Here is a 24,032-nt window from a genome sequence, read left to right as displayed (position 1 = left end):
TTTGTTTTATACAGTGAGTCATGTAAGTTGTAGGCTTTAAAAAAAAAAATCAACTCTATTTATTTAAACAATTTTCAACTTAACGGTTCAACCAAACAAATAAAAGGCTTCTTAGAAATTAACAATAATTCTCTGCAACATGCTAACTATTTGAACAAATATCGATAGTTTTACTTAAGGAACAAGGGAAATGACCTTAAAGCAGGTCGTTTAACGACTAGAACTGTCAACACGACTGACACTTACCCCCTTTTTCTGCAAGGACTGTACTACGTCACTGGGTGGGAAATTGTAATTTTCCTTGTCCCTCCCTGGCTGAGTTTTCTGAAAACCAAACAAAATTAGAGTTTTTTTTAAGATTTCAGTAGAAAATGTTACCTTTTTGAGATTGGTAGGGTTTAGTGGAGAATCTTTTTGCTTCCACTGTATTTTTGACAGCCCCGAGGGATTAACCGGAGCGTTGACTAGGCGTTTTACAAACCTCCCCTTCGGATTGGTTGAAGTGCCTGAACTCCGATCGGTGCTTATTGCTTTGGGTGAGCCACCATTTTGTTTCGCAGTCCTGCTGTTATTGGCCGAGTTCATATATTTCAGAGTGTCCGCGATCCAATCAGTTACTTTCTGTTTTACATTTACATTATTGGTTTGGGGCTGCAGATTAAGGGCGTGGTTTGGTTTGGTTGACAAAAGGTGGGAGTGGTCAAGTTTGGTGGTTTTGAAGGTGTCGTTGCCACGCCCACTGACAGATTTTTGTGAAACAATTTTAACCTTCTTTAAGCTGGTGTCGTTTGTGTGATCTCTATTGGATGCGTGCTTTGATAGGTCAAGAGGCTTCAAATTGTCTGAGCCTTGCACTTTTACCCTCCTGATTGCTTTGAAATGGGCGTGGCTTGTCTTTGAATCTGTAGAGATATTACGGGAATTGAAACTATTATTGTGATTAGAGTGGGCGTGTTTTAAGGTCATGGAATTTTCAGGGGCGTGACCAACCTTCAAATTATCGGGGTTTAGCACTTTTACCCTCTTGACTGCCTTCAAATTTGCGTGGCTTGTCTTTGGTTCTATAGAGCTTTTACGAGAATTGAAACTATTATTGTGATTAGAGTGGGCGTGTTTTAAGGTCACGGAATTTTCAGGGGCGTGACCAACCTTCACAGCATCGTAGTTTGGCGCAGTGTTGCCTTTTATCGGGGTGTGGCCTGAAATGTTGTCAACCTTGCGTCTGCTCTTGTTTGAACTGACTTTCACTTGGTTTAAATGAGGGTGAGGGGCGTGGCCAATCTTCAAATTATCGGGGTTAAGCACTTTTACCCTCTTGACTGCCTTCAAATTGGCGTGGCTTGTAGAGCTTTTACGAGAATTGATGAGGTTATTAGAGTGGGCGTGTTTTAGAGTCACAGAATTTTCAGCGGGGTGACCAACCTTCACAACCTTTGGTACACTGTGGCCTGAAAGTTTGGCAACCTTGGATCTGTCCTGGTTTGAATCGATTTTCGCTTGTTTTAAACGAGAGGGAGGGGCGTTGTCAACGTTCGAGTGGGTGGGGGCGTACCTTAATATGTTTAGAGGCTTGACTTGGACGCGGCTTGGTGCGTTATTCCCAACACCCACTAACATCACAGGCTTTGACATATCGACAGCCATATAAGGAATGTGGTTTGCTGCGTTGCCAGACTTATGGTCTGAAGTGCTTAACTGACCTTGACTGACAGTTGACGCACTTTTGTCACGTGAGTGAGTTTCGCTGGGTTTTTTAATACTTATTATACGGGCTTCGCTCTTAAATGGCTTCTTCTGAGAGACTTCACTCTGATTTATGACGTTTTGGTTGGTTTCACCAACATTTTGACTGGTAAAGTTCGTTAAATCTTTGACAGCTTTCAATGTGACACCATCACCGGATTTGGATAAGTAACTGCGTTCTTGCAATAAGTGCAGCTGCTCCAGGGAGCTGCGCATCTGATGCTGCATCGGGGATTGTCGATTTACCGGTATGGGCGTGTCTTTTCCCTTAGTGGGCGTGGCCTTGATTACAACTCCTTTGGGGCCAATAGGATTGTTTTGCCTTAAAGTAAGGGGCGTGACTTTTTGTAACACCAGTTTGTCTGTATTTAATGTTGGTTGTATTTGTCTCTTCTGTTCCTCTTTGACTGCCTTTTGGGTTTTGGCTATTTGCGTGTCCAGGAAGGCTTGAATTGTCTTTTTCCTGTCATCGTTGATACTCAAACCCGCCTGCTTTAAAGTTAAAATTAAAAACAACCTTGAAAACAATTGAAATTTTACCGGTCTTATAATGGTGAGGGCGGGGCCAGCAACTTGATTGGTTGCGGGGCGCGGCCTACTAAGTCGTTTAATAACAATCGGTTTGAAGTCCTCTGCGGATGTGGTGCGTTGCTCCAAACTAGCGCACGCGCTAGAAAAGCACAAAAATCTATTTTTGCCTGGAAAATAGTGGGAGGAAAGGGTGGAAGGACTACCTTTTACGGACCAGAAGGTAACGAGGCGGACCGAGGAACTTCAAAGGGGTAAGGCTGGAAAAAAGGGTGTGATTGGTGGGAAAAAGAGAGGTTAAGAAACTTACCTAGGTTGTGGTAGTGAGTAGGTGTGGTCCGGGTGGGCGGCAACACTGTAAAACAATTACCCAATATAAAAAATGCAATCCACAATAATAATAAATACAGTGAAATAAAACCATTTCAATCAAATTATAACAATTTATTAGCTTAAATTAAGTTACGATCACTCTTCATCGTCTGAAGAATCATGAATCACTAAAGTGGTCAAAGCGGCCTCTTCCGGATGCTGTAAGCTTTCAGCTAAAATCGAGTTTACCTCCTCCAGATTAGTATCTGAAGTTGCATCGGTTCCACCTGTAAAAAAAGCACAATTGTACCTAAATTCAGTACAATTAAAAAAAAAAAAACACTCACTGGAACTTGGTATAACAATCGGTGCGTTAAGACGCACCGACGCACGAACCCTGCCCGTTTGGACAACCATTTTCCGGCTTGGCGCCATGTTGACGGCCGTTTTATTGCGCAGACTGACATTTGACAGTCGAGAAGGGCCAGGTCTGGGAAACTCTCCGGCCCGTTTTACCGCCCCCTCGTACAGTTGGTGTAAGTTCAAGCGCTGATTTCTCGCACGTAAAATCCTGAAAATCGGAAAAAACTTGAGTTATCCCAACATTGCAATGAAAATTCCAACATACCTTTATTATGTACAAACTACTTAATTATTATACAGTGTGGTCCAAATTGGTGATGCATGTATTGGGATCTCGAAAACGGTAAGAGCTACAGAGTCGGTTAAATGGGGAAAGTTTTAGAGAATTTTATTAATGAAACTTATTTCCGGTTTCCAAATTAAATTATCTTCCTCCGTTTTCCGGAAAATTGGGAAAACGTCAGAGGCTGCATTTTAAACACTCTTTAACAAAGCCAAAGGGAGTTTTGAAATTAAGACATTATTAAGGCATTTTTTTACGTAGAACACGATGACGTAATTAGAAAAAATGTATCGTCATTGGTTTCCGAGATATGGATGATAACTTCTTGCCGCCATCTTAAAGGCGGCCATAAAAATTTATAAAGTTATCATCCATATCTCGGAAACCAATGACGATAGATTTTTTCTAATAACGTCATCGTGTTCCACCTAAAAAAGTGCGGAGAAAGATAATTTAATTTGGACACCGAAAATAAGTTTCACATAAAATTCTCTAAAACTTTCCCCATTTAACCGACTCTGTAGCTCTTACCGTTTTCGAGATCCCAATACATGCATCACCAATTTGGACCACACTGTATAGCACCCACTATTCTGTACAAGTTCTAATTTGTACTGAGTAAATTGCAGGAAAATTCACAAAACCGTTGCAACGTGCATGTTTACTTTAAAAGGTAAATTTGGTTATCAAAAGCGTACCGAGAGCAAATCAAATACGACACAAGCCGGCAACTCCGCAAAAAGTTGACGTTTTTAATGTCACCTTTGTTTGTTTATTTCTTGCTAAATTATCTTTTAAAAACACGTGATATCTGTCACTAATGTCAAAATTTACCGAGAATCTGCAAGAATTACAGTTCAACACAGTTTTCGAAACGAGACGTGTTTCTCAGATTTATGACAGTGGTCACGTGACCGTCTAGCTAAATAGTGTTCTAGAATCGCGTGACAAGTGTCACTAACATCAACACTGTCAAACTGTGCTCAAAAGTTGCAAAAATCAGAGTTTAGAAACGTTTTCTTGCAGTATTCGATAAAAAACGTGTTTCTGAGATTTATGAGAGATATTTTGACAATTGTCACGTGACTGTCTAGCTAAATAGTGTTCTAGAGGCACGTCACAACTGTCACTAACATCAAAACTACCAAACTGCGCTGAAAAGTGGCAAAAAATCAGAGTTTAGAAAAGTTTTCTTGCAATATTTGCTATAAAAAGTGTTTCTAAGATTTATGACAGTTATTTTGACAGTTGCTAGGTGACTGTCTAGCTAAATAATGTTTTAGAATCACGTGACAAGTGTCACTAAAGTCAACACTGTCAAACCATGCTCCAAAGTTGCAAAAATCAGAGTTTAGAAAAGTTTTCTTGCAGTATTCGATCTAAAACGTGTTTCTGAGATTTATGAGAGTTATTTTGACAATTGTCACGTGACTGTCTAGCTAAATAGTGTTCTAAAAGCACGTGACAATTGTCACTGACGTCAAACTGCTCAAAAGTTGCAAAAAAGGCTAAAAATATGTCTTTCAAGTCAGTTTTCATGGTTTTCAGACTGATTTTAAGTCTCCAATCTTAAAAATTGACTTCAAACTCATAAAAATGTACTTTCTGGCTTAAAATTTGTTTTTTAAGTCACTTTTCAGACTCACTTTAAGTTTTCAGTCTTGAAAATTGGCATTAAACTCATAAAAACTCACTTTCAGGGTTAATTTTTTTTCAAATCAGTGTTTATGGTTTTTAGGCAAATTTTAATGGTTTAGCCTAGAAAATTTCCAGTCTTGCAGCACTTTTTGCTTTACCCTGTATATCCATGAAGCAACTACTTTGAGTCTAAAAGAATGTCCGGCTCTAATACACCAAAAAAAAAATAAAAATTCACCAAAACAAAAAAAAAACGGCCAAAGATACAGGCAGCATTCGTTTTCACGCTCCATAGAGTGAGTAGAGCTTTTTTGACGTCACAATGACGTAATTTGCCAATTGGTCCAATTATGGCTTTGCCAAATTACGTCATCGTGACGTCAAAAAAGCTCTACTCACTCTATGGAGCTTGAAAACAAATGCGGCCACAGATACAAAAATGTTCACACACTGTGTCAAGGCATCCGTGATGACGTAGCGTTGGATGCCTTGCCTCAAAAGACTTTTTATCAAAATTGTATGCTAGAAAAAGCGTTTCGGTGCGCAATTTAATTCTCCTCTTCTTATCAAGGGATTATATGTGGATTTTTAAGGATTGTATACTGTAAAATCACACAAAACTACCCTTAAAGTAACTACACTACTACTACATTTAGTACAACCAAGTGACTTACATCTGCGTGTTTACTCGTGCAGCAGGATTAAACACTCGATTGGACTGGTTTTGGGGGTTCAAAATGGCGGACCCTAGAATTGTTAGCGCGGGATCTGTAACAAAACCAGTTAAATTTGCTCGCCGCAACCAAAAAGCAAAAACCAACCGGTTTTCTTGTTAAACTCCTCCCAAGCAGCGTTCTTCTGCTGTTCGTCCAAGTCTTCTTCGGGGCGATTAGTCAACAACGCCTGGTGCTCGTGCCATTTGAACAACACCTGATGCTTCTGGATCAGTTTGGCCAAAATACAGTCTTCGGGTAGGTTGGGCACTGGCCGCGTCTTGTCTGCAGTGGGCCGTACCGAGTAGTACTCTTGGATGTCGGCCGAGTTGTAGTGACGCGTTATTTGGTGTTTGTCGACCACTCGATGCGCTATTGCCAGTTTGGTTACGCTTCTTTGGTACATTTTCTCCTCCATGGTGTCCTGTTGGATGATTTTGTTGTATTAAGTGGACTGGAGTGTTTGTCTACTGTTCTCGCGGTCTGAGTTTACATGCATTATTGACTTCATCCTTGTCTATTGTTCACTTTCAGAAAGGGTAAATATCTAAGTGAATGTCTTCCAAAAAAAAAACATTTACTGATTAGCGCCTCTATTTCAGTCATTGTCAGTTTGAAAACCATCGAAATTTATTTGATTTGTTTACTATTAATTCTTTTCCGTTTCTTTGTGTTGTTAATAATTTATAAAGTTTTCTATTTACCACACCACCACAGTGCTTTTAAGAGCTATTGTTTCTACGCTTTAAACATTCTGTAAGTACTTTCATAATATTATTATTAATATTTTTATTTTTTTTATGTCGGCTGTCACGATCTAACCAAAATTGGCACAATTACTAACCGGCTTTGGAAAAAAAGTGGGAGTGTCTATTATGATTTTTATTTAGCCATTTGGTTTTTCTTAAATTCGGAATTACTTACTATTACAGTATTTTTTTAGAAAATGCTTGGAAAAATTCTCTACAGACAAGCCCAGCAGTTAATTCTTAACCTTTGTGAATATTTTGAATTGGAAAAAACTAATGGAGGACCTTTAGAAGCTTTATCATCTGTTCAGAAGGTTGCAGCTGCTTTGAAAATTTCCCGCAAAACTGTTTATTCGATTCGGGAAAAGCAAGCAAGTGATCTTATGATTTCCTCACCTAGAAAACCTAAATCGAGACGTTATCGACGGGTCAAGACCACTCATTTATCTGAAAGCATTAAAATGGATGTTCGAAATACATTATATGATATGTACAACGATAGTATGTTAATAATAGTAAAATATATCTACTTTTGTAAGAAACATCTATTAACATTTCATTGTTTCCAAAGACTGAGATTTTTGGGTTGCATTATAGATTTTTTATAAAAATTTCTTCAAACATATTAATAATAAAGTCATAGAAAAAATAAAATAAGTTTAAAATGTTTTCCAGCGGGTTTAAAATAAAATTAGTGGATTTCAACCTGAAAATGAGATATGAGATACTACAGCATCACTCAGAATGTCTTATTAAATTTTTAATTTGTTGTATTTATTTTAGAGAAACATGTAACCATCCAGAACCTAAATCAAGAGCTTAAAGTTAAAGAAATACTACATATTGGTGATACATCTCTGTGAATTTTGGTAAATAAATTAGGTTTCAAATTTAGACGGAATTCTATGATCCAAACGGAGACTTCTCATAAATAAAAAATGTTATTTCGGTCAAGATATTTTTGATTTGCTTTGGTATAAGGTTGTTTTAGAGCAAATTTGCAGCCAAAGATCTCTACTTTCTGACTGACAATATACGCAAAATTTTAAACGTGACGAAGCTTTAGACACGCCCTTTTCTATAATATGAACACAACAGGTTTGTTGACGAAAACTTGATTTGATTCATATGATTATAAATGACGTAGCCTTCGTGACGCACGGGTAAACTCACTCCGCGAGAACAGTAAGTGGGTTTACCATAGCAATTAGCCTGTAAACGTAGACTGGTTTGTTCTGGCCGAACCTGAAGGATCTGAAAACGCTCTGAGTGTCGTAGGAAGGGTTCCAGCTGACGCTCATTATTACCACCCGATTGGCCGCGGTTAGGTTCAACCCCAAACCCCCTACTCTGGTGGACATTATGAAAACCCTGGCAAAACAATCACACTGCAAACAACCGTAATTTTTAGTACAATTAAAATACTTTATATCCCGTTCCTCAGGGTTGTTGAACCGGTCGCACATGTGCGTGCGCACTTCTGGACTTATAGTCCCGTCCATCCGGAAGTAGTCTCGTTTATTTTTGTACTGGAGTGTCTCAACTAGAAACTTCTCCAAATTGTCCATTTCGGCGTGCGATTGCGAGAATATCAACCTGCGCAACATTTCATTAATTCCTTTCCGTTAATTGAAGTTTTTACTACTGACGTTTTGTCGCCATTGGCTGCCGCCTCCTCCACAATCCCCAATGTCAAAAGTAGTTTACTACCAGCGGACAAGTGCTGCGCTCTATCCGCCGAAAGAAGGTTTTTGTACCAACCACCTTTAGTAATAATTTTCCCATCCAAATCGTCTTCCACGTCACCGATAACGTCCTGTTCCCTGATTCTAGATTTGCCGTTTTTCTCCGCCGTTGTTATCACATTGGGATGGGCACAAATATACTAAATTTAGTATAATCAAACTGTTACCACTGAAACTGAAAAAGACTTACTCGTAAAATTTGCACGTCTGCCAAAAAGTTCTTCCGGTTGATCGTTCCACTTTTAGTGTAAATCACCGGCCTTGAATTGGTGCTATCCAGGTATGTATTGTACAATTCCACTTGAAGATCGCTGAGTTTGACGAAAACAGCCTGGTCGATCAGTTTAGGCAGGTACTGCTTCAATTCAGTGTCTTCAACCCTCTGAAAGTCATGTGACATTAAATCTGTACCACCTAAAGGCCCGTCCAAAGGCTAGTGACAGTGACGTCACATTAAAACAAACTCATGTCTTAGAGTGATTTTTTGACTGTGCAGAGCGAATTTGACGTCAAGATGACGGTTTGTCAATGTATTGTTTAGTAAATTTCGCTCGGCACGTTTCATGGAGCGTCAAAACGAAGCAACACAAACAGTTGATACAAATAACACTTTATAGCTCTATGAGCTGGATTTTGATAATGCGCTCTATATGACAGCTGTAAATCCACTGTCTTAAATAGGACAATATGTCACAAATGTCAAATTTTCAACCATAAAACTGTAAATTGCACTTACAAAATATACTATTACAGCTCTATGAGTCAAATTTTGACAGTTCCAGTCTATGTGACAGCTGTCAAATATGATTTCAAATAATACTCCGTGTTGCATTTGTCAAAAATTTAAATGTATAAAGTAGCTTAAGTTGAATGTTTTGTCCAATCACTCCAAGTAGAACTTTATAGCTCTATGAGCGGAGTTTTGACAGATCCAAAATACGAAATAGCTGTCAAAACTAATTTAGACCGTGTCACAACTGTCAAAACCTCTATTATAGATGTATAAAGTAGCTGAAGTTGAATTTTGTCCAGATGAAACCAAAACAGTGGTTTGTAGCTATATGAGAGGGATTTTGACAGTTGCACTATATGTGATAGCTGTCAAAGCTCCTTTAGACCATGTGACAACTATCGAAACCACTATTATAGATGTATAGAGTAGCTGAAGTTGAATTTTGTCAGGTGAAAGCAAAACGGCACTTTATAGCTGTCAACAGACGTCAAAAAATCAAAATTAATAATTTACAACTGGCTGGTTTCACGCTCCATGGAGCGAATGTGACGACACAATGACGTAACTCCACGGAGCATAAAAACGAATGCGGCCAATGGCGTTGCAGACAGTGTCTGAATTTAAAAATTCGCAAATGACATACATCGAACCTCCATCCAGCTCGGTGCACAATAGAAAAGGACATTCATTACGTCACTGCCCTTAACGTTGAGATAAACCTTACTAACCTGTACTGTCCTGTTTAAAATCTTGTGAAGCACGTGAGTGCGTTTCTTCATAAACATTATATCTTCAGCTGTCGAATCTTCAAACTGTCCATTAACGATCGGATTAACAAAGTTGGTTTTGTACTCCTTTTCCGTTCCCAGTAGGTTGGGTTTCACAAAATTCACCATGTAATAGTCTGGAAAATACAATCAGTACTAGGGATGAGGGCTGGTACTAAACTACGTACATTCCAGCAGGTTGTTTTGCAGTGGGGTGCCAGTCAAAATAATGCGCCGTCTTGTGGACACTTTGTTTAAAGCTAGAGTCCTTTGCGACTGTTTGTTGCGCAGCAAGTGACCTTCGTCGCAAATTACCAAGTCAGGACCTAAAAAAATTGTATTGTACTTACAAACACACAAATTTAGGAAAACTCACCGGGGTCAATAAGAGCTTCCAAGATACTCTCTTTGTCGAACACCCCAGCGTCCGCCCATTTCTCCAATTTGTCCTCGTTTACCATAAGGCCGAAACACTCGTAACCCATGACCAACATCCCACCGCTCCTCCGCCATTTGTTCACAATACTAAACCGCATATTGGCCGCCCTTTTATCCCTAAAAAAACACACACAGTACAGTTCTGTAAGAACCAACCCTGGGAGTAACTCACTCGATCGAGTAGAACTTTACGCCAGATTCTTTTAATCCTTTAAAGGCCAGTTTGTACTCGTTTTTCCAGTTGGACACGGTGGACAACGGGCACACGACCAAAACATGTTTAGTTTTTGTTATAGGATTGGCAAACAAGGTTTGTATCAACGCTAAAGCCTGGAAATATACTGATTGATTTTGACCACCTGGCTTAATCAGTTTGTCAATGTTTTGCTAATATAACCGTTATCAGAACATTGGTAAACTGGGCCTTAAGTAGGTTAAGCACCGACATATTTCAAAAGCACCCCAGACTGTGATTTTTAGTCACAGTCTCAGCCTAGGTGGGACCTGACAAGTCAACACCGTTTGTTCGTATTATAGTGTTATTTGTCTTTAAAATAAATCACTTTAAACACTTACAAGACTGGTTTGATTTGACCGGAATCTTTAATGTTCTGTGTCTGTCCTAAATGCGGTAAATTCACATTTCTGTTTTCTAGACAATGTAGAAAGTTCTACCGCACTAATTTTACAGTTTTTTTTGGGTTTTATTGCCGAAAAAACACTTAAAAACAGGAAAACTTGACAAACCAAATAGGACGCAGAAGCCATTTTGAAAAACTGACAGACGGCAGAAACAATGACTCAAATGACAGTCGGCGCAGTTGCCAGATTGTGTTTTTAGGTTCAGAATGTTGCCAAATGTACAATTTTAAAAGTTTTCTTCTTAAACCAAGTACAAAGCTTGCAATGGGATGGTCTAAATTCAAACATACCTGCAATGTTTTGCCCAAACCCATGCAATGGGCTAAAATACAGCCGGAACCTTTGTAACCAGCCTGTAATTGTTTGACACTTTCGTAACATGAGTCCCACATAAATTGAATACCATCTCTTTGATGTGGTTTCAGTTTGATCGCTATTTTCGGGTGGACTTTGATTTGATTGGTATCTTTCACGTCCAAGACTATTTAATAAAAAATTACAGTACTAAATGGAAAACTCACTAATTGTACTTACTGAGAGGATGACAATCGTCCTCACTGAACTGACTAGCAAACGACAGTGACTGCGAGAAAACCTCCATCGCTTTGTCCTTCTCTTGTAACCGTTTGATACGTTCGCGTTCTTCGTTGTGCGCAGTTTGGGTGGCTTCGGACAAGTCCTCCTCCTCCATCAAAGCCCTGATGTTCCTCCTGCCTTTACTGGATTTTCCCACCTCCTCATCACTCAAAGTGATCACGTTTTGAGGCGTTTTCTCTTTCGGATAAACTGACACTCTGCAAAAGGAAAAATTGTACGAAATGTATCATTGGATTAGCGATTAGAGTACATTTCAAAGTCGCTATCGTCCGAATCGTCATCCACTTGGAACGTTTTCAATGGAGATTTGTTGACTATTTGGATGTCGCTGTCGTCGGATTCAGCGTCCAGATTAAAAGATTTCTTCTTGCGCTCGCGCTTTTCTGTTGGTTCGCTGTCCTCTGATTCGCTATTGCTGACGTCCATGTTGAGGAGGGGGTTACGTTTCCAGGTGGGGACGCTTTTGCGCACGCCTACAAAGTCTTCTTCATCACTAGAATCTAGCTCCACTTTCTTTTTGTTTTTCCCCGTGGAGGATTTGTCTGATTGGCTGGTGCTGCTTGAGGCTCCGCCCTCCGACCAATCATCCTCGTCCGAACTGTTTGTGATGTTGTCTAGAAGTGACGCGGCTAATCGGGAGGGCTTCTCGTCCACCGAAGGTGGAGGAGGTGTGTCAGACATGTCACACCCCAACGAATCAAGGTCTGTGTTTGAAAGTAGGGAACTTGTAGAGGAAGATCGGCGTGGTTTGCGGATTGTGTGACCACTGTTAAACTCAGAGAAGTGGGAAAAGTCTGCCTGTTCCACATCAACAAACAACTCCTTATCTAATCCAAATTCAGTCTTAATTTCCTGGGTGAGGACCGGCTGGACCTTCCGGTTTAACCCTCTCAGACTAAGCGACAAATCACTCTCTGACAACTCCGAGGAGCTGGAGCTACTCAAAAAATCATCGTCAGTGTCCAGCAAAGCCTCAAACGCGTCCCAAGTCTCTTTGTTGTGCACCTTAGGCCTGCCCCGAGCAGGTAGCTCCTCCTCTACAGTCTCCTCCCGAAGTATATCGAGCAGAGGTGACTCAGACTCTAACGACCCTAAAAGAAATTTGTGTTACAGGGTGTTCAAATAAGAGTGGCATTTTTGACAAAACGGTTAATCGTACACATTTTTATTTTATTTTTCAAAAAAGCCTTGAAATTGACGTTTTAACGCCATTTTGAAAGTTACGTTGCATAGTGAATACTGCCCATTTGGCTGCATTCGCCATTTTGCTTTATATTCTTCAAAATTGATTTTTTTTTTAAATTTAATTTTGACCACCGTGTAGCCCGTGAAATATTTTTCTCTATGAGAGAGTTATAGCAAATGCAAACAATTAAGGAGCTATCGCATGAAAAACCTTAACTTTACTCTCTTAATTTTGACAGCTCGTAATTCCGCCATTTTAACAGTTCTGACAACTGTGTAGCCCGTAAAACCTTCTTTAAATCCTTTGTTAGAGAGTTATAGAAAAAGCTAATAATTAAGGAGTTATTGCATTAAAAAGACAGTAAATTACTACTTAAGTTTGACAGCTCGTAATTCCGTCATTTTGACAGTTACAGAGATCTAGTTTTGACCAATGTATAGTCCGTAAAACCTTCCTTAAATCCCTTGTTAGAGAGTTATAGCAAAAGCTAATAATTAAGGAATTAGCGCATTAAAAACGATAAATTACTATCCTACATTCGACAGCTCCTAGTTCCGCCATTTTGACAGTTACCCAGGTCTAGTTTTGACCATTGTATAGTCCGTAAAACCTTCTTTAAATCCCTTGTTAGAGAGTTATAGCAAAAGCTAATAATTAAGGAGTTATTGCATGAAAAAGACGGTAAATTACTACTTAAGTTTGACAGCTCGTAATTCTGCCATTTTGACAGTTACAGAGATCTAGTTTTGACTACTGTATAGTCCGTAAAACCTTCTTTAAATCCCTTGTTAGAGAGTTATAGCAAAGGCTAATAATTAAGGAGTTATTGCATTAAAAAGACGGTAAATTACTACTTAAGTTTGACAGCTCGTAATTCCGCCATTTTGACAGTTACAGAGATCTAGTTTTAACCATTGTATAGTCCCTAACACCTTCTTTAAATCCTTGTTTAGAGAGTTATAGCAAAAGCTAATAACTAAGGAGTTAGCGCATAAAAACGGTAAATTACTACTTAAGTTTGACAGCTGGTAGGTCCGCCATTTTCACAGTTACAGAGATCTAGTTTTGACCAATGTATAGTCCGTAAAACCTTCTTTAAATCCCTTGTTAGAGAGTTATAGCAAAGGCTAATAATTAAGGAGTTATTGCATTAAAAAGACGGTAAATTACTACTTAAGTTTGACAGCTCGTAATTCCGCCATTTTGACAGTTACAGAGATCTAGTTTTGACCACTGTATAGTCCGTAAAACCTTCTTTAAATCCCTTGTTAGAGAGTTATAGCAAAGGCTAATAATTAAGGAGTTATTGCATTAAAAAGACGGTAAATTACTACTTAAGTTTGACAGCTCGTAATTCCGCCATTTTGACAGTTACAGAGATCTAGTTTTGACCACTGTATAGTCCGTAAAACCTTCTTTAAATCCCTTGTTAGAGAGTTAAAGCAAAAGCTAATAATTAAGGAGATATTGCATTAAAAAACTGTAAAATACTACTTAAGTTTGACAGCTCGTAATTCCGCCATTTTGACAGTTACAGAGATCTAGTTTTAACCATTGTATAGTCCCTAACACCTTCTTTAAATCCTTGTTTAGAGAGTTAAAGCAAAAGCTAATAATTAAGGAGTTAGCGCATAAAAAACGGTAAATTACTACTTAAGTTTGACAACTCGTAATTCTGCCATTTTGACAGTTACAGAGATTTAGTTTTGACCAATGTATAGTCCGTAAAACCTTCTTTAAATCCCTTGTTAGAGAGTTATAGCAAAAGCTAATAATTAAGGAGTTATTGCATTGAAAAGACGGTAAATTACTACTTAAGTTTGACAGCTCGTAATTCCGCCATTTTGACAGTTACAGAGATCTAGTTTTGACCACTGTATAGTCCGTAAAACCTTCTTTAAATCCCTTGTTAGAGAGTTATAGCAAAGGCTAATAATTAAGGAGTTATTGCATTAAAAAGACGGTAAATTACTACTTAAGTTTGACAGCTCGTAATTCCGCCATTTTGACAGTTACAGAGATCTAGTTTTGATCAATGTATAGTCCGAAAAACCTTCCTTAAATCCCTTGTTAGAGAGTTATAGCAAAAGCTAATAATTAAGGAGTTATTGCATTAAAATGACGGTAAATTACTACTTAACTTTGACAGCTCGTAATTCCGCCATTCTGACAGTTACAGAGATCTAGTTTTGACCAATGTATAGTCCGTAAAACCTTCTATAAATCCCTTGTTAGAGAGTTATAGCAAAAGCCAATAATTAAGGAGTTATTGCATTAAAAAGACGGTAAATTACTACTTAAGTTTGACAGCTCGTAATTCCGCCATTTTGACAGTTACAGAGATCTAGTTTTGATCAATGTATAGTCCGAAAAACCTTCCTTAAATCCCTTGTTAGAGAGTTATAGCAAAAGCTAATAATTAAGGAGTTATTGCATTAAAATGACGGTAAATTACTACTTAACTTTGACAGCTCGTAATTCCGCCATTCTGACAGTTACAGAGATCTAGTTTTGACCAATGTATAGTCCGTAAAACCTTCTATAAATCCCTTGTTAGAGAGTTATAGCAAAAGCCAATAATTAAGGAGTTATTGCATTAAAAAGACGGTAAATTACTACTTAAGTTTGACAGCTCGTAATTCGGCCATTTTGACAGTTACGGAATTCTAAGTTTGAGAAACCCGCGATATCCTCTTTAAACCCCTTAATAGAGAGTTACAGGATATTTCAGTAGTTAGGGAGTTATCTCAGGAAAAACGTTAAATTGCTATCAAGCTTCGACAGCACGTAATTTCGCCATTTTGACAGTTACGGAGATTTGGGTTTAACCCCTGTGAAGCCCCTTGAAATCCTTTTTAAACGCCTTAATGGAGAGTTAAAGCAAATTTGCAAAAACCTTAATTTTTTACATTTTTTTGTAGGCTCAGTCGAAAGGTGTTAGTTTGCCTTGTAACTCCTGAAGGAGGCCCTTAAGGGCAAAAACACTTTAATACAATCTTATAGAGGATAAATATTCCTATAACTTTCATTATTCACACTTTTTTGTAGCTCTTCAAATAACGGAGTTACGTTCCGTCGAAATAGAGTTAATTTAAAAACGACAGTTTGGTGCATCCTGACACTTTTTGCCTTGTAACTCCTGAAGGAGGCCCTTAAGAGCAAAAATACCTATAACTTTCATTATTTACACTTTTTTGGTAACTCTTCAAATAACAAACAAAAACTATGCTACAACAAACCTGCGAAAGATCCCGTAGTCGGGACCTCACTACCAGGCAAAACTTCTATAAAAGTTGTTGTAGTAACCATAACCAAATTTTCAAATAAAACATTACCGTTAGCCAGGGATCCTTCAAACTCCTTAATCAATTCAATCAGTGTTTCCCGATTGTTACTCAGGTCGTTTTGGCGTTCCAAAGCGCTTTGAATCAGCAGTTCCACAAGTTCATCGCGATCCTTGTCGTTCAGTTGGTATGAAGATTCTAGAAAATTGTACCAACTTTACCACAAATAAATCATACTGAGTGCAGGACAGTGAAAAAGGTAACCAAAAAAAGCTCTTTAAAAAAAAAAATTATATATTCAACCAAACAATAATTTGAGTGGAAGGTTTGGTAGTGGCACTCGGAGGTAGACAACCATCAACTAATGCAATAGCAGTCTGCAAAAGAGAAAACAAATTTCAGTTTGTTTTCACTTAGTTAATGTGAAGCCCCTCCATGTACCCCGCCAAACTTTAAAAAAAACTTACCAGAGTCTTCTTCAATTTCATTGTTGTTGTTAACACTGTCCTTTCTAAGGAGTGTGGATTCTTCCTTATTAAGCAAGTCCAACAAGTCGTCTCTTTCACTCGAGTTTAGGTTGAATTGAACTTTTGGTGGTTCCATTGAAACAAATTCCACATCACTATCATTAACCTCACTTGTCAGAGCCGCCAGGGCTTTTTTAACTGGTGGTGGTGTTTTGTTGAGTAAACTCAAAAGTTCATCACGACCAGTCGAGTCCAGATTGAATTGCGAGTTGAATTGGCTACCACTGGACTCACTTAACAGTCTAGGACTGTTTCGAGCAGTTTTAGTAGTGCTGGTTCAGGGTGAGGGTACTCACCGTTTGATTTGAGACTCTTTCAAAGACTCCAAGTCGCTTTCACTGCTGGGGCGCATCCTTTTGGACCCCTTCTTCTGCAGCACACTACAATCTTCTTCCAACTCAGAGTGGGAGCTCGGTAAGGGTTTAACAACGTCCCGTTTGAACGGTAAAACCACCTGACTTTCCGTATCCTCTGAGGGAGAGTCTGGAAGGGGCATCGATTTCCTCCGCTCTGGAACACCAACGGGAGGCTCCAAAGATGCGAAAATCGAATCCTAACAATGTTTAACCCGTTTACGAGGTGTTTTTCTCTGCATTTGTGGCGAAAAATTGTAAAAAAAGGCAGGAATTTTACATTAACTTTGAAACGCGCAAAAGAAAAAAATGGCGGCCGTCCATTCAAAATTTGGACGCGTCTGTCAAATGTCAGATGTCAAAACTTTTTATATGTCAACTGTCAAATGAGGTGGTTTTTAATTGTCATCAGTTAACCCCTTGAGCAAGTATATTAATTTTAATCAATTTTTGAACTTTGACAGATAGAATTTGACCTGGGAGATAATTATTATTAAATTAAAAAAAAAATAAAAATAAAAATAACCTGATTAACGTCCTACCCTTAAAGAACATACAGAAAGTGAATGAAGGCAAACAATTTTTTGAGCACTGATCAGCCACTTATTTAAAAGTAATTAATTTTAAAACTAATAATAATTAATAAAAAAACAGGAAAGAGGCCATTTTGAAACTACATTCCTACAAGGAGACACTGTGAACTGATCACAATTGTCATGTGACTTGTTCTCAAATAAATGTGAATTTTGGAATATACTAACCTCACTTTCATCACCCTTAGGGGCTGGAGAGGTGTGTCTCTCTTGAATCACAGCCCCATCTCCTTCTCTTTCAGTTGATTGTTTCTTCTTTTTCCTTCTGGGTTTTTGTACTGGCATTTCGTCGCTGCTACTTTCAGTCTCATCTACAATCTTTCTGCTGCGTCTTCCCCTGTATTTCTTGACACAAAACTGTTTAATAACTTTCAACAGTGCCAGGCGGTCTTCCTCTGACAGCTTCTTCTCGACCGGTTTCTCACAGTTGGGTGACACCTCCAGGGTTTTCAAAAAGTCCACTTTTTCCATCTGGCTTGGTCTGGATATGGCATTGCTCAGTTCTTCCAGCAGATGGTCCACTTCTTCCTCAGTTTTTGATAGGGCAGTGCAAACTTCATCCAGCAGATGGTTTATGGTTTGTTTAATTTCCAAGTCAACTGAATCATTGGTTTCTATGTTAAATATCTGGCTTTCTTGGGTTGTTTCTTCAGTGGGTTGAGAACAGTTAACTGGTCCACAATCTGTGGTTGTAACATTGCTATCATTGCACCCATTCAGAACAGTTTCCTGACTTAAAATTGAGTGGAGTGATTCTGAGCTTGAAGTTCTGGAGTAATTTGGTGGATTTTCTGCACTAACCTCTTGGCCGGTTATTAACTTTAAACCATGATCATAAGGAACAGTTCCCTGACTTGAGACTGACTGAGTTGATACCTGCTCCTCAGAATCAGAGCTTGTTAGTTTCAGTTCAGATTGCTCTAGCTCAGTTTGGGTAGTACCATCAACCTTCTCGCTTTTTTGATCACACTGCACACACATTTTTTCCTTTTTCTGCGTCAGCTCATGAAGGCTGACCAAAACGTCAGGCAACTCATCCTCAAGCTGATAAGTGAGTATTCGCTCCTCCAAAGTGTGAGCGTACATGGTGGCATACATCCTAAAGTTTAGGAGCATCGCGGCTAGTTTGCGGCAAAACCTTTTCACGTCCCCCGTTTGTTTTAAATGCCCAACGTTTTTGGCCACCTCCTGTTCCATTCGACGGGTTATGTAGCCCATATCGTCGCCTAAATGGTGGATGAGCGCCAAAAATTGGGGGTTATCCATGTTTCAGGTTAGATCACTTCGGATTGCTGAGAGTTACATGACCGCCAGGCTACAAAGTTTAACTAACCCCTTAATGCAGGTGGAAAGAGATGTTTTAATTCAAATAAACTAGAAACTTAAAAAACACAAATGAAACTTGTTGTGGAATTTCCAAACAACAAACACAAGTTTGGAACCATTTTGGAACTGACAGATTGACAGCAATGACAGCGCCACTGACAGCAGTCAGCCATTAGTCACGTCACGTGATCCATTTTGGGGCAGAAACAATTCAACACCAAAAAATAAATTTTAAATTGATTATTCATGTTGGTGAGTTTAATTCAGTTGAAAAGAGGTTAAAAGCAACTCACAATGCTTTGTGCGTACTGTTTGAGTTGCATAATAACATAAAAAATCACAGTGAGGTGATCCAGAGAGGTGATCCGAGTAAAAAACCTAGTCATCTGTCAGAACAAAAAACAACATAACCTCAAAAATGTATTTTTAATCCAACCAAAGTCCTTGAAATCTAATCCTCCAAATTTCACTTTTATCTTGATTTAAAGTCGTAAATTCTACGTTTTTTTACGCAGTTCATCGTCCCCCCTCGTTTCGTGTTGTTTACCGCGGTCTGGCGCCCGACAATATGACGTTCCATTGCATTTTTTCGGAACGCGTCAAAGTGCCTTAGTGGGGCCGTTCTCGTGACTGTTTTGAATAAATTAAAAGGACTAGACAGTGTTTGGGGTTGTACAATGGCGCAGCTGCTGCGTAAACCGTGTTTAGTGGGGTACATCAGCCAGAGATTCCAGCAAACCCAGGCTAAAGTAGCTAAGGTGAGTTTCAAGGAGCCCCACCAGCCTTTGGGCAGACTGGCTGTGGGGCCGGTGTTCAAGAACGCTCGACTGTTTCCTGATAAGGTCGCCATCAGGGATAGAATTGCTGGTATGTTGTTTTTTTGGTTTTGTCCCCGGGGGTTTTTTTGAATTTTGGTTTGCTTCAGCCTACACTTATGGGAATATTTTTATGAGCGCCCATGAATTGGCTAAGGAGATTAGTGCCTTGCTGGATGGTAAAGTTAATGAGAGGGTGTTGTTTTTATGCCCCAATGATGTGCACTATGTGATTACTTTATGGGCTATTTGGATGTCGGGACAAATAGGTAGGTTAAAAAAATTTGGGTGACGTCCAAGTGAACTTGACCCAGTCACATGAAACTGAAACCAATCACTTAACACTATGTCCTTCACTAAAAATAGACAATTTCAGCGGTACCAGTAAGCCATTTACACCCCAAAAGCTTGCTGCAATACTATGCTAGTGACTCCTCCTCAAAACTCTTCATCACAGTACCGAAATTCTCAGATTTAATGCAGCAAGTAGCCAGAAATTCCTCAACAAGATTGCACGTTTTAGATGACAAACTTAAACTAAATTGCACTCTAATGCAGGTCAGTGTTAAGTCAGCTAACACTTAAATTATATTCTACTTACATTCAAAATTCAGCCAAACAGCACAGCAGACTTGGAGGGGGGTAAAGAGGACTCTTTCTACAACCAATCAAACGCCATGATTCTCTACACTAGCGGCACCACAGCCAATCCGAAAGGAGTGGTTCTGTCCTACTCTAACCTGTCAGCGCAAGCGTCAAGTTTACTGGACGCGTGGAAATGGTCTTCCGATGACGTTTTGTTGCACACATTACCCTTACATCACGTGCACGGTATTGTAAATGCGTTATTGTGCCCTCTGTACGCGGGCGCTAAAACTATAATGCTGAAAAAGTTTAATGCCAACACGGTTTGGTGAGTGTCACTTTTAATTACTCAATAAAGAGTGAATGGAGGGTTTTGATGTAGGTCGTACCTTTTGGGAGTGAATTCCCGTCCCGACGATCGTAGAATCACGCTGTTTATGGGCGTGCCCACCATGTACTCGATGCTGGTCGAGGAGTACGACCGGGTGTTCAAAGAAGATCCCAAAATGGCGGAGTATATTCGAAACACCTTAAAAAATAAGGTTAGCGAATGTTTGGTTAGCCACCACCGTTTTTTTGTATTAAAAACGGTGACTGTTTTTTGTTTGGTAAATGTGACGTCACTAAAGAGGGAAATTCTCAGAAATTTTGACAGTTTTGAACTTTATACTATTTTTACGTCACGTGACAGCTGTCATAACAGACGAAACCCGTTCACCAGTGACCTCAAACTATGAAATTAGAAATAATTGCTAATTTGAGGTATTACACTTGAAGTTGTATTTACAGCTCCATGGAGCGAAATTTGACAGTTCTGACGTTACAGAGCACTTTTATTACGTCACGTGATAACTGTCATAATTATTGAAACTCCTTCACTAGTGACAGGAAAGTATAAAATGCCAAATGGATGTGTTTCTTTGAAGAATCTCACGGGAAGTTGTGTTTACAGCTGCATGAAGTCAAATTTGACAGTTCTGACGTTAAGGAACACTTTTATACTTTTCGTACGTCACGTGACAGCTGTCATAACTGTCGAAACTCGTTCACCAGGGACCTGAAACTATGAAATTAGAAATAATGGCTAATTTGATTAAATTTACTGGAAGTTGTGTTTAAAGCTTCATAAGGCCAAATTTGACAGTTCTGACGTTAAGTAACACTTTTATAATTTTCGTTCTTCACTTGACAGCTGTCATAACTGTCAGAACTCACTCTCCAGTGACTGGAAAGTATAAAGTGCCAAATAGACGTGTTTTTAGAAGAATTGCATTGTCGGTTGTGTTTACAGCTCCATTAAGCAAAATTTTACAGTTTTGACGTTAGAGAACACTTTTATACTATTTTTACGTCACGTGACAGCTGTCATAACAGACGAAACACGTTCACCAGTGACCTGAAACTATGAAATTAGAAATAATTGCTAATTTGAGGAATTTCACTGAAAATTGTATTTACAGCTCCATGGAGCGAAATTTGACAGTTCTGACGTTACAGAGCACTTTTATTACGTCACGTGATAACTGTCATAATTATCGAAACTCCTTCACTAGTGACAGGAAAGTATAAAATGCCAAATGAATGTGTTTCTTTGAAGAAATTCACCGGAAGTTGTGTTTACAGCTCCATGAAGTCAAATTTGACAGTTCTGACGTTAAGGAACACTTTTATACTTTTCGTACGTCACGTGACAACTGTCATAACTGTCGAAACCCGTTCACCAGGGACCTGAAACTATGAAATTAGAAATAATGGCTAATTTGATTAAATTTAATGGAAGTTGTGTTTACAGCTTCATAAGGCCAAATTTGACAGTTCTGACATTAAGGAATACTTTTATAATTTTCGTACTTCACTTGACAGCTGTCATAACTGTCAGAACTCACTCACCAGTGACTGAAAAGTATAAAGTGCCAAATAGACGTGTTTTTAGAAGAATTGCATTGTAAGTTGTGTTTACAGCTCAATGAAGCCAAATTTGACAGTTATGACGTTAAGGAGCACTTTTATATTTTTCTTAGGTCACGTGACAGCTGTCATAACTGTCAAAACTCACTCACCAGTGGCCTGAAAGTATAATTTGCCAAATAGATGTGTTTCTTTGAGTATATGCACTGTAAACTGTGTTTACAGCTCTATTAAGCTAAATTTGACAGTTAGGACCTTAAAAAGCACTTTAATACTTTTCCTTCGTCACGTGACAGCTGTCAAAACCCGTTCACGACTGATCTGAAATTTTGAAATTAAAAATAATTGCTTTTTGAGAAATTTCACTAAAAGTTGTGTTTACAGCTCCATTAAGCTAAATTTGACAGTTCTGACGTTAATGAGCACTTTTATACTTTGCTTAGGTCACGTGACAGCTGTCATAACTGTCAAAACTACTTTACCAGTGACGTGAAATTATGATATTAGAAATACTGGCTAATTTGAGTAATTTCATTGGAAGTTGTGTTTACAGCTCCATAGAGCCGAATTTGACAGTTGGAACCTTAAAAAACACTTTGATACTTACGTCAAATAACGTCACAACTGTCAAATTTAACTTCACAGAGTTACCGATAACAATTTACGACCATGTAGCACTGGCAGCTAAAGGTCGTTAAACTGAAGCGTAGTAGTAATAACAATTTCAGCGGGAATCATCGAAGAGACACGACTAATTGACATTTTCACGCCACTGTTTAATGATTTTTGACAGCTGTCACATGAGTAACATTTCGGAACTAACACTGTCATAATATACAGATTAGATTGATGGTGAGTGGCTCCGCCCCCTTACCGGAACCGGTATTCCGCCAATGGGAGGACATTTCCGGACATAAACTACTGGAGAGGTAAGAGAGTGTTTCCTTATTGGTCAAACTTGTTGGTTTCTAACCTCAACTTAGGTATGGAATGACCGAAACCGGAATGACTTTATCGAACAGCTACGACACGAATGGCCGCGAGCCTGGCTTTGTGGGGCTCCCGTTGCCTGGAGTCTCCGCCAAACTGGTTGAGGCCAATGAGGACGTCGTCTCCACTCCAAAGTGAGTTTCACTCAAATTGAGTTTTTTTTTGCTTAAATTGAGGGTTTTTAGAACGTTGGTTGAGTGTTCAAACGTTGAAGGGACTGTGGTGTACCAAAAAAACGGGCAACGCGAGTCTGATGGTAGCGACCCAGTGGGGGAGCTACTGGGTAGGTTTACCTCCTTCTCTCACTTAATAGCGTGTAAACACAGCCTGTTTTTGACAGTTAAAGGCCCAAACATATTCACGCAATACTATGAACGTCCCGACACGACCAAACAAAGTTTCACCGATGATGGCTGGTTCAAAACGGGCGATCTCTGCCAATATTCGGTGGAGAAAAAGAAATTCAAAATGCTGGGCCGTAAAAGCCAGGACATTATCAAAAGTGGGGGGTACAAGTTGAGCGCCTTGGAAATCGAATCTGTGATACTTGGCAGCCCTGCGGTCAAAGACTGCGCCATTGTGGGAGTTAGTGATGAGAAATGGGGCCAGCGCGTTGTTGCCATTGTTGTCAAGGCCCAACAGGAAAGCTCGGAGGACGAGTTGTTACAGTGGGCTGAAGCTAAGTTGCCCAAATATGCGGTTCCAAAAGAATGGAGGTGAGTCAGTTCAAGGATTCTGACAGTTATAACACAGAGTGGTTTTTTTTTGACAGGTTTGTTGATGAAATCCCTAAAAATGCAATGGGGAAAATCAACAAAAAGGACTTGGTTTATAAGGCATTTGGGCCCCAGTGAGCCCCCCTTTTTATGTGTTTTTTTTATCTTATTAAGACTGTGCGTTGTTTTGTTTGATCCTTGCTTTGACACGAGAGCCATTTGGTTGTACTGTTGACAGCTGTCAATATCACTAGGAATGTGCGGCAAGGATGAATCAATACAACTATGAATAAAAAAATAAGTATTTTTACCCTCATTATTAAAGCAACTTGTTTCTTGGTTTTGTATTGTGCGTTTTGTTTTGTTACGATTAGTTTTATGTGTTACAATGCAATTTTGAGGTTGTAAGGCGTTAACAAAAATATATTTTAATTTGGCCGTGTTGGTTTTTCTTTAAATCCTAAGCACACTTTGTGATTGGTCAAAAAAGCAGCAAAT

The 24,032-nt window shown here is 39.1% G+C and overlaps 2 protein-coding genes and 1 long non-coding RNA gene across 7 annotated transcripts; 1 reads left to right on the top strand and 2 right to left on the bottom strand.

The window, feature by feature from the left end:
- Positions 1–39: 39 nt before the first annotated feature.
- LOC145728889 (uncharacterized) lies at positions 40–18,651 on the bottom strand. Of its 5 annotated transcripts, none has more exons than XM_081979408.1 (23): positions 17,363–18,651; positions 16,545–16,801; positions 16,189–16,496; positions 15,773–15,919; positions 15,677–15,721; positions 11,502–12,342; positions 11,189–11,448; positions 10,945–11,135; positions 10,185–10,342; positions 9,951–10,129; positions 9,763–9,900; positions 9,536–9,711; positions 8,265–8,456; positions 7,979–8,214; positions 7,755–7,925; positions 7,529–7,700; positions 5,689–6,004; positions 5,542–5,635; positions 2,582–2,626; positions 2,478–2,531; positions 2,284–2,413; positions 379–2,235; positions 40–324 (listed from the first exon to the last, which is right to left on the bottom strand). In XM_081979408.1, the coding sequence occupies exons 1-23, from the start codon at positions 18,458–18,460 to the stop codon at positions 211–213; spliced, it is 7,179 nt and encodes a 2,392-aa protein (XP_081835534.1). In that variant the 5' UTR covers positions 18,461–18,651; the 3' UTR covers positions 40–210. The 5 variants fall into 5 exon arrangements, with proteins under 5 accessions (XP_081835534.1, XP_081835535.1, XP_081835537.1 ...); XM_081979409.1 differs by having other exon boundaries at positions 379–2,232; XM_081979411.1 differs by lacking the exon at positions 2,478–2,531.
- Positions 18,652–18,940: 289 nt separating this feature from the next.
- Acsf3 (Acyl-CoA synthetase family member 3) lies at positions 18,941–23,972 on the top strand. The gene is made up of 10 exons (XM_081979431.1): positions 18,941–19,387; positions 19,446–19,604; positions 19,712–19,893; positions 19,950–20,248; positions 20,303–20,462; positions 22,669–22,757; positions 22,812–22,952; positions 23,004–23,101; positions 23,159–23,534; positions 23,591–23,972. The coding sequence occupies exons 1-10, from the start codon at positions 19,198–19,200 to the stop codon at positions 23,670–23,672; spliced, it is 1,776 nt and encodes a 591-aa protein (XP_081835557.1). The 5' UTR covers positions 18,941–19,197; the 3' UTR covers positions 23,673–23,972.
- On the bottom strand, positions 20,322–21,353 carry LOC145728917 (uncharacterized). The gene is made up of 2 exons (XR_014178187.1): positions 21,242–21,353; positions 20,322–20,582 (listed from the first exon to the last, which is right to left on the bottom strand). It is a non-coding gene; the product is annotated as an uncharacterized LOC145728917 (long non-coding RNA).
- Positions 23,973–24,032: the final 60 nt, after the last annotated feature.

The sequence above is a fragment of the Ips typographus genome, linkage group LG5 (genome assembly GCF_016097725.1).
Source record: "Ips typographus isolate SLU linkage group LG5, UJ_Ityp_2.0, whole genome shotgun sequence".
Taxonomy (NCBI): domain Eukaryota; kingdom Metazoa; phylum Arthropoda; class Insecta; order Coleoptera; family Curculionidae; genus Ips; species Ips typographus.
The sequence above is the reverse complement of the archived record's forward strand: the minus strand, read 5'-3'. Positions and strand labels throughout refer to the sequence as shown.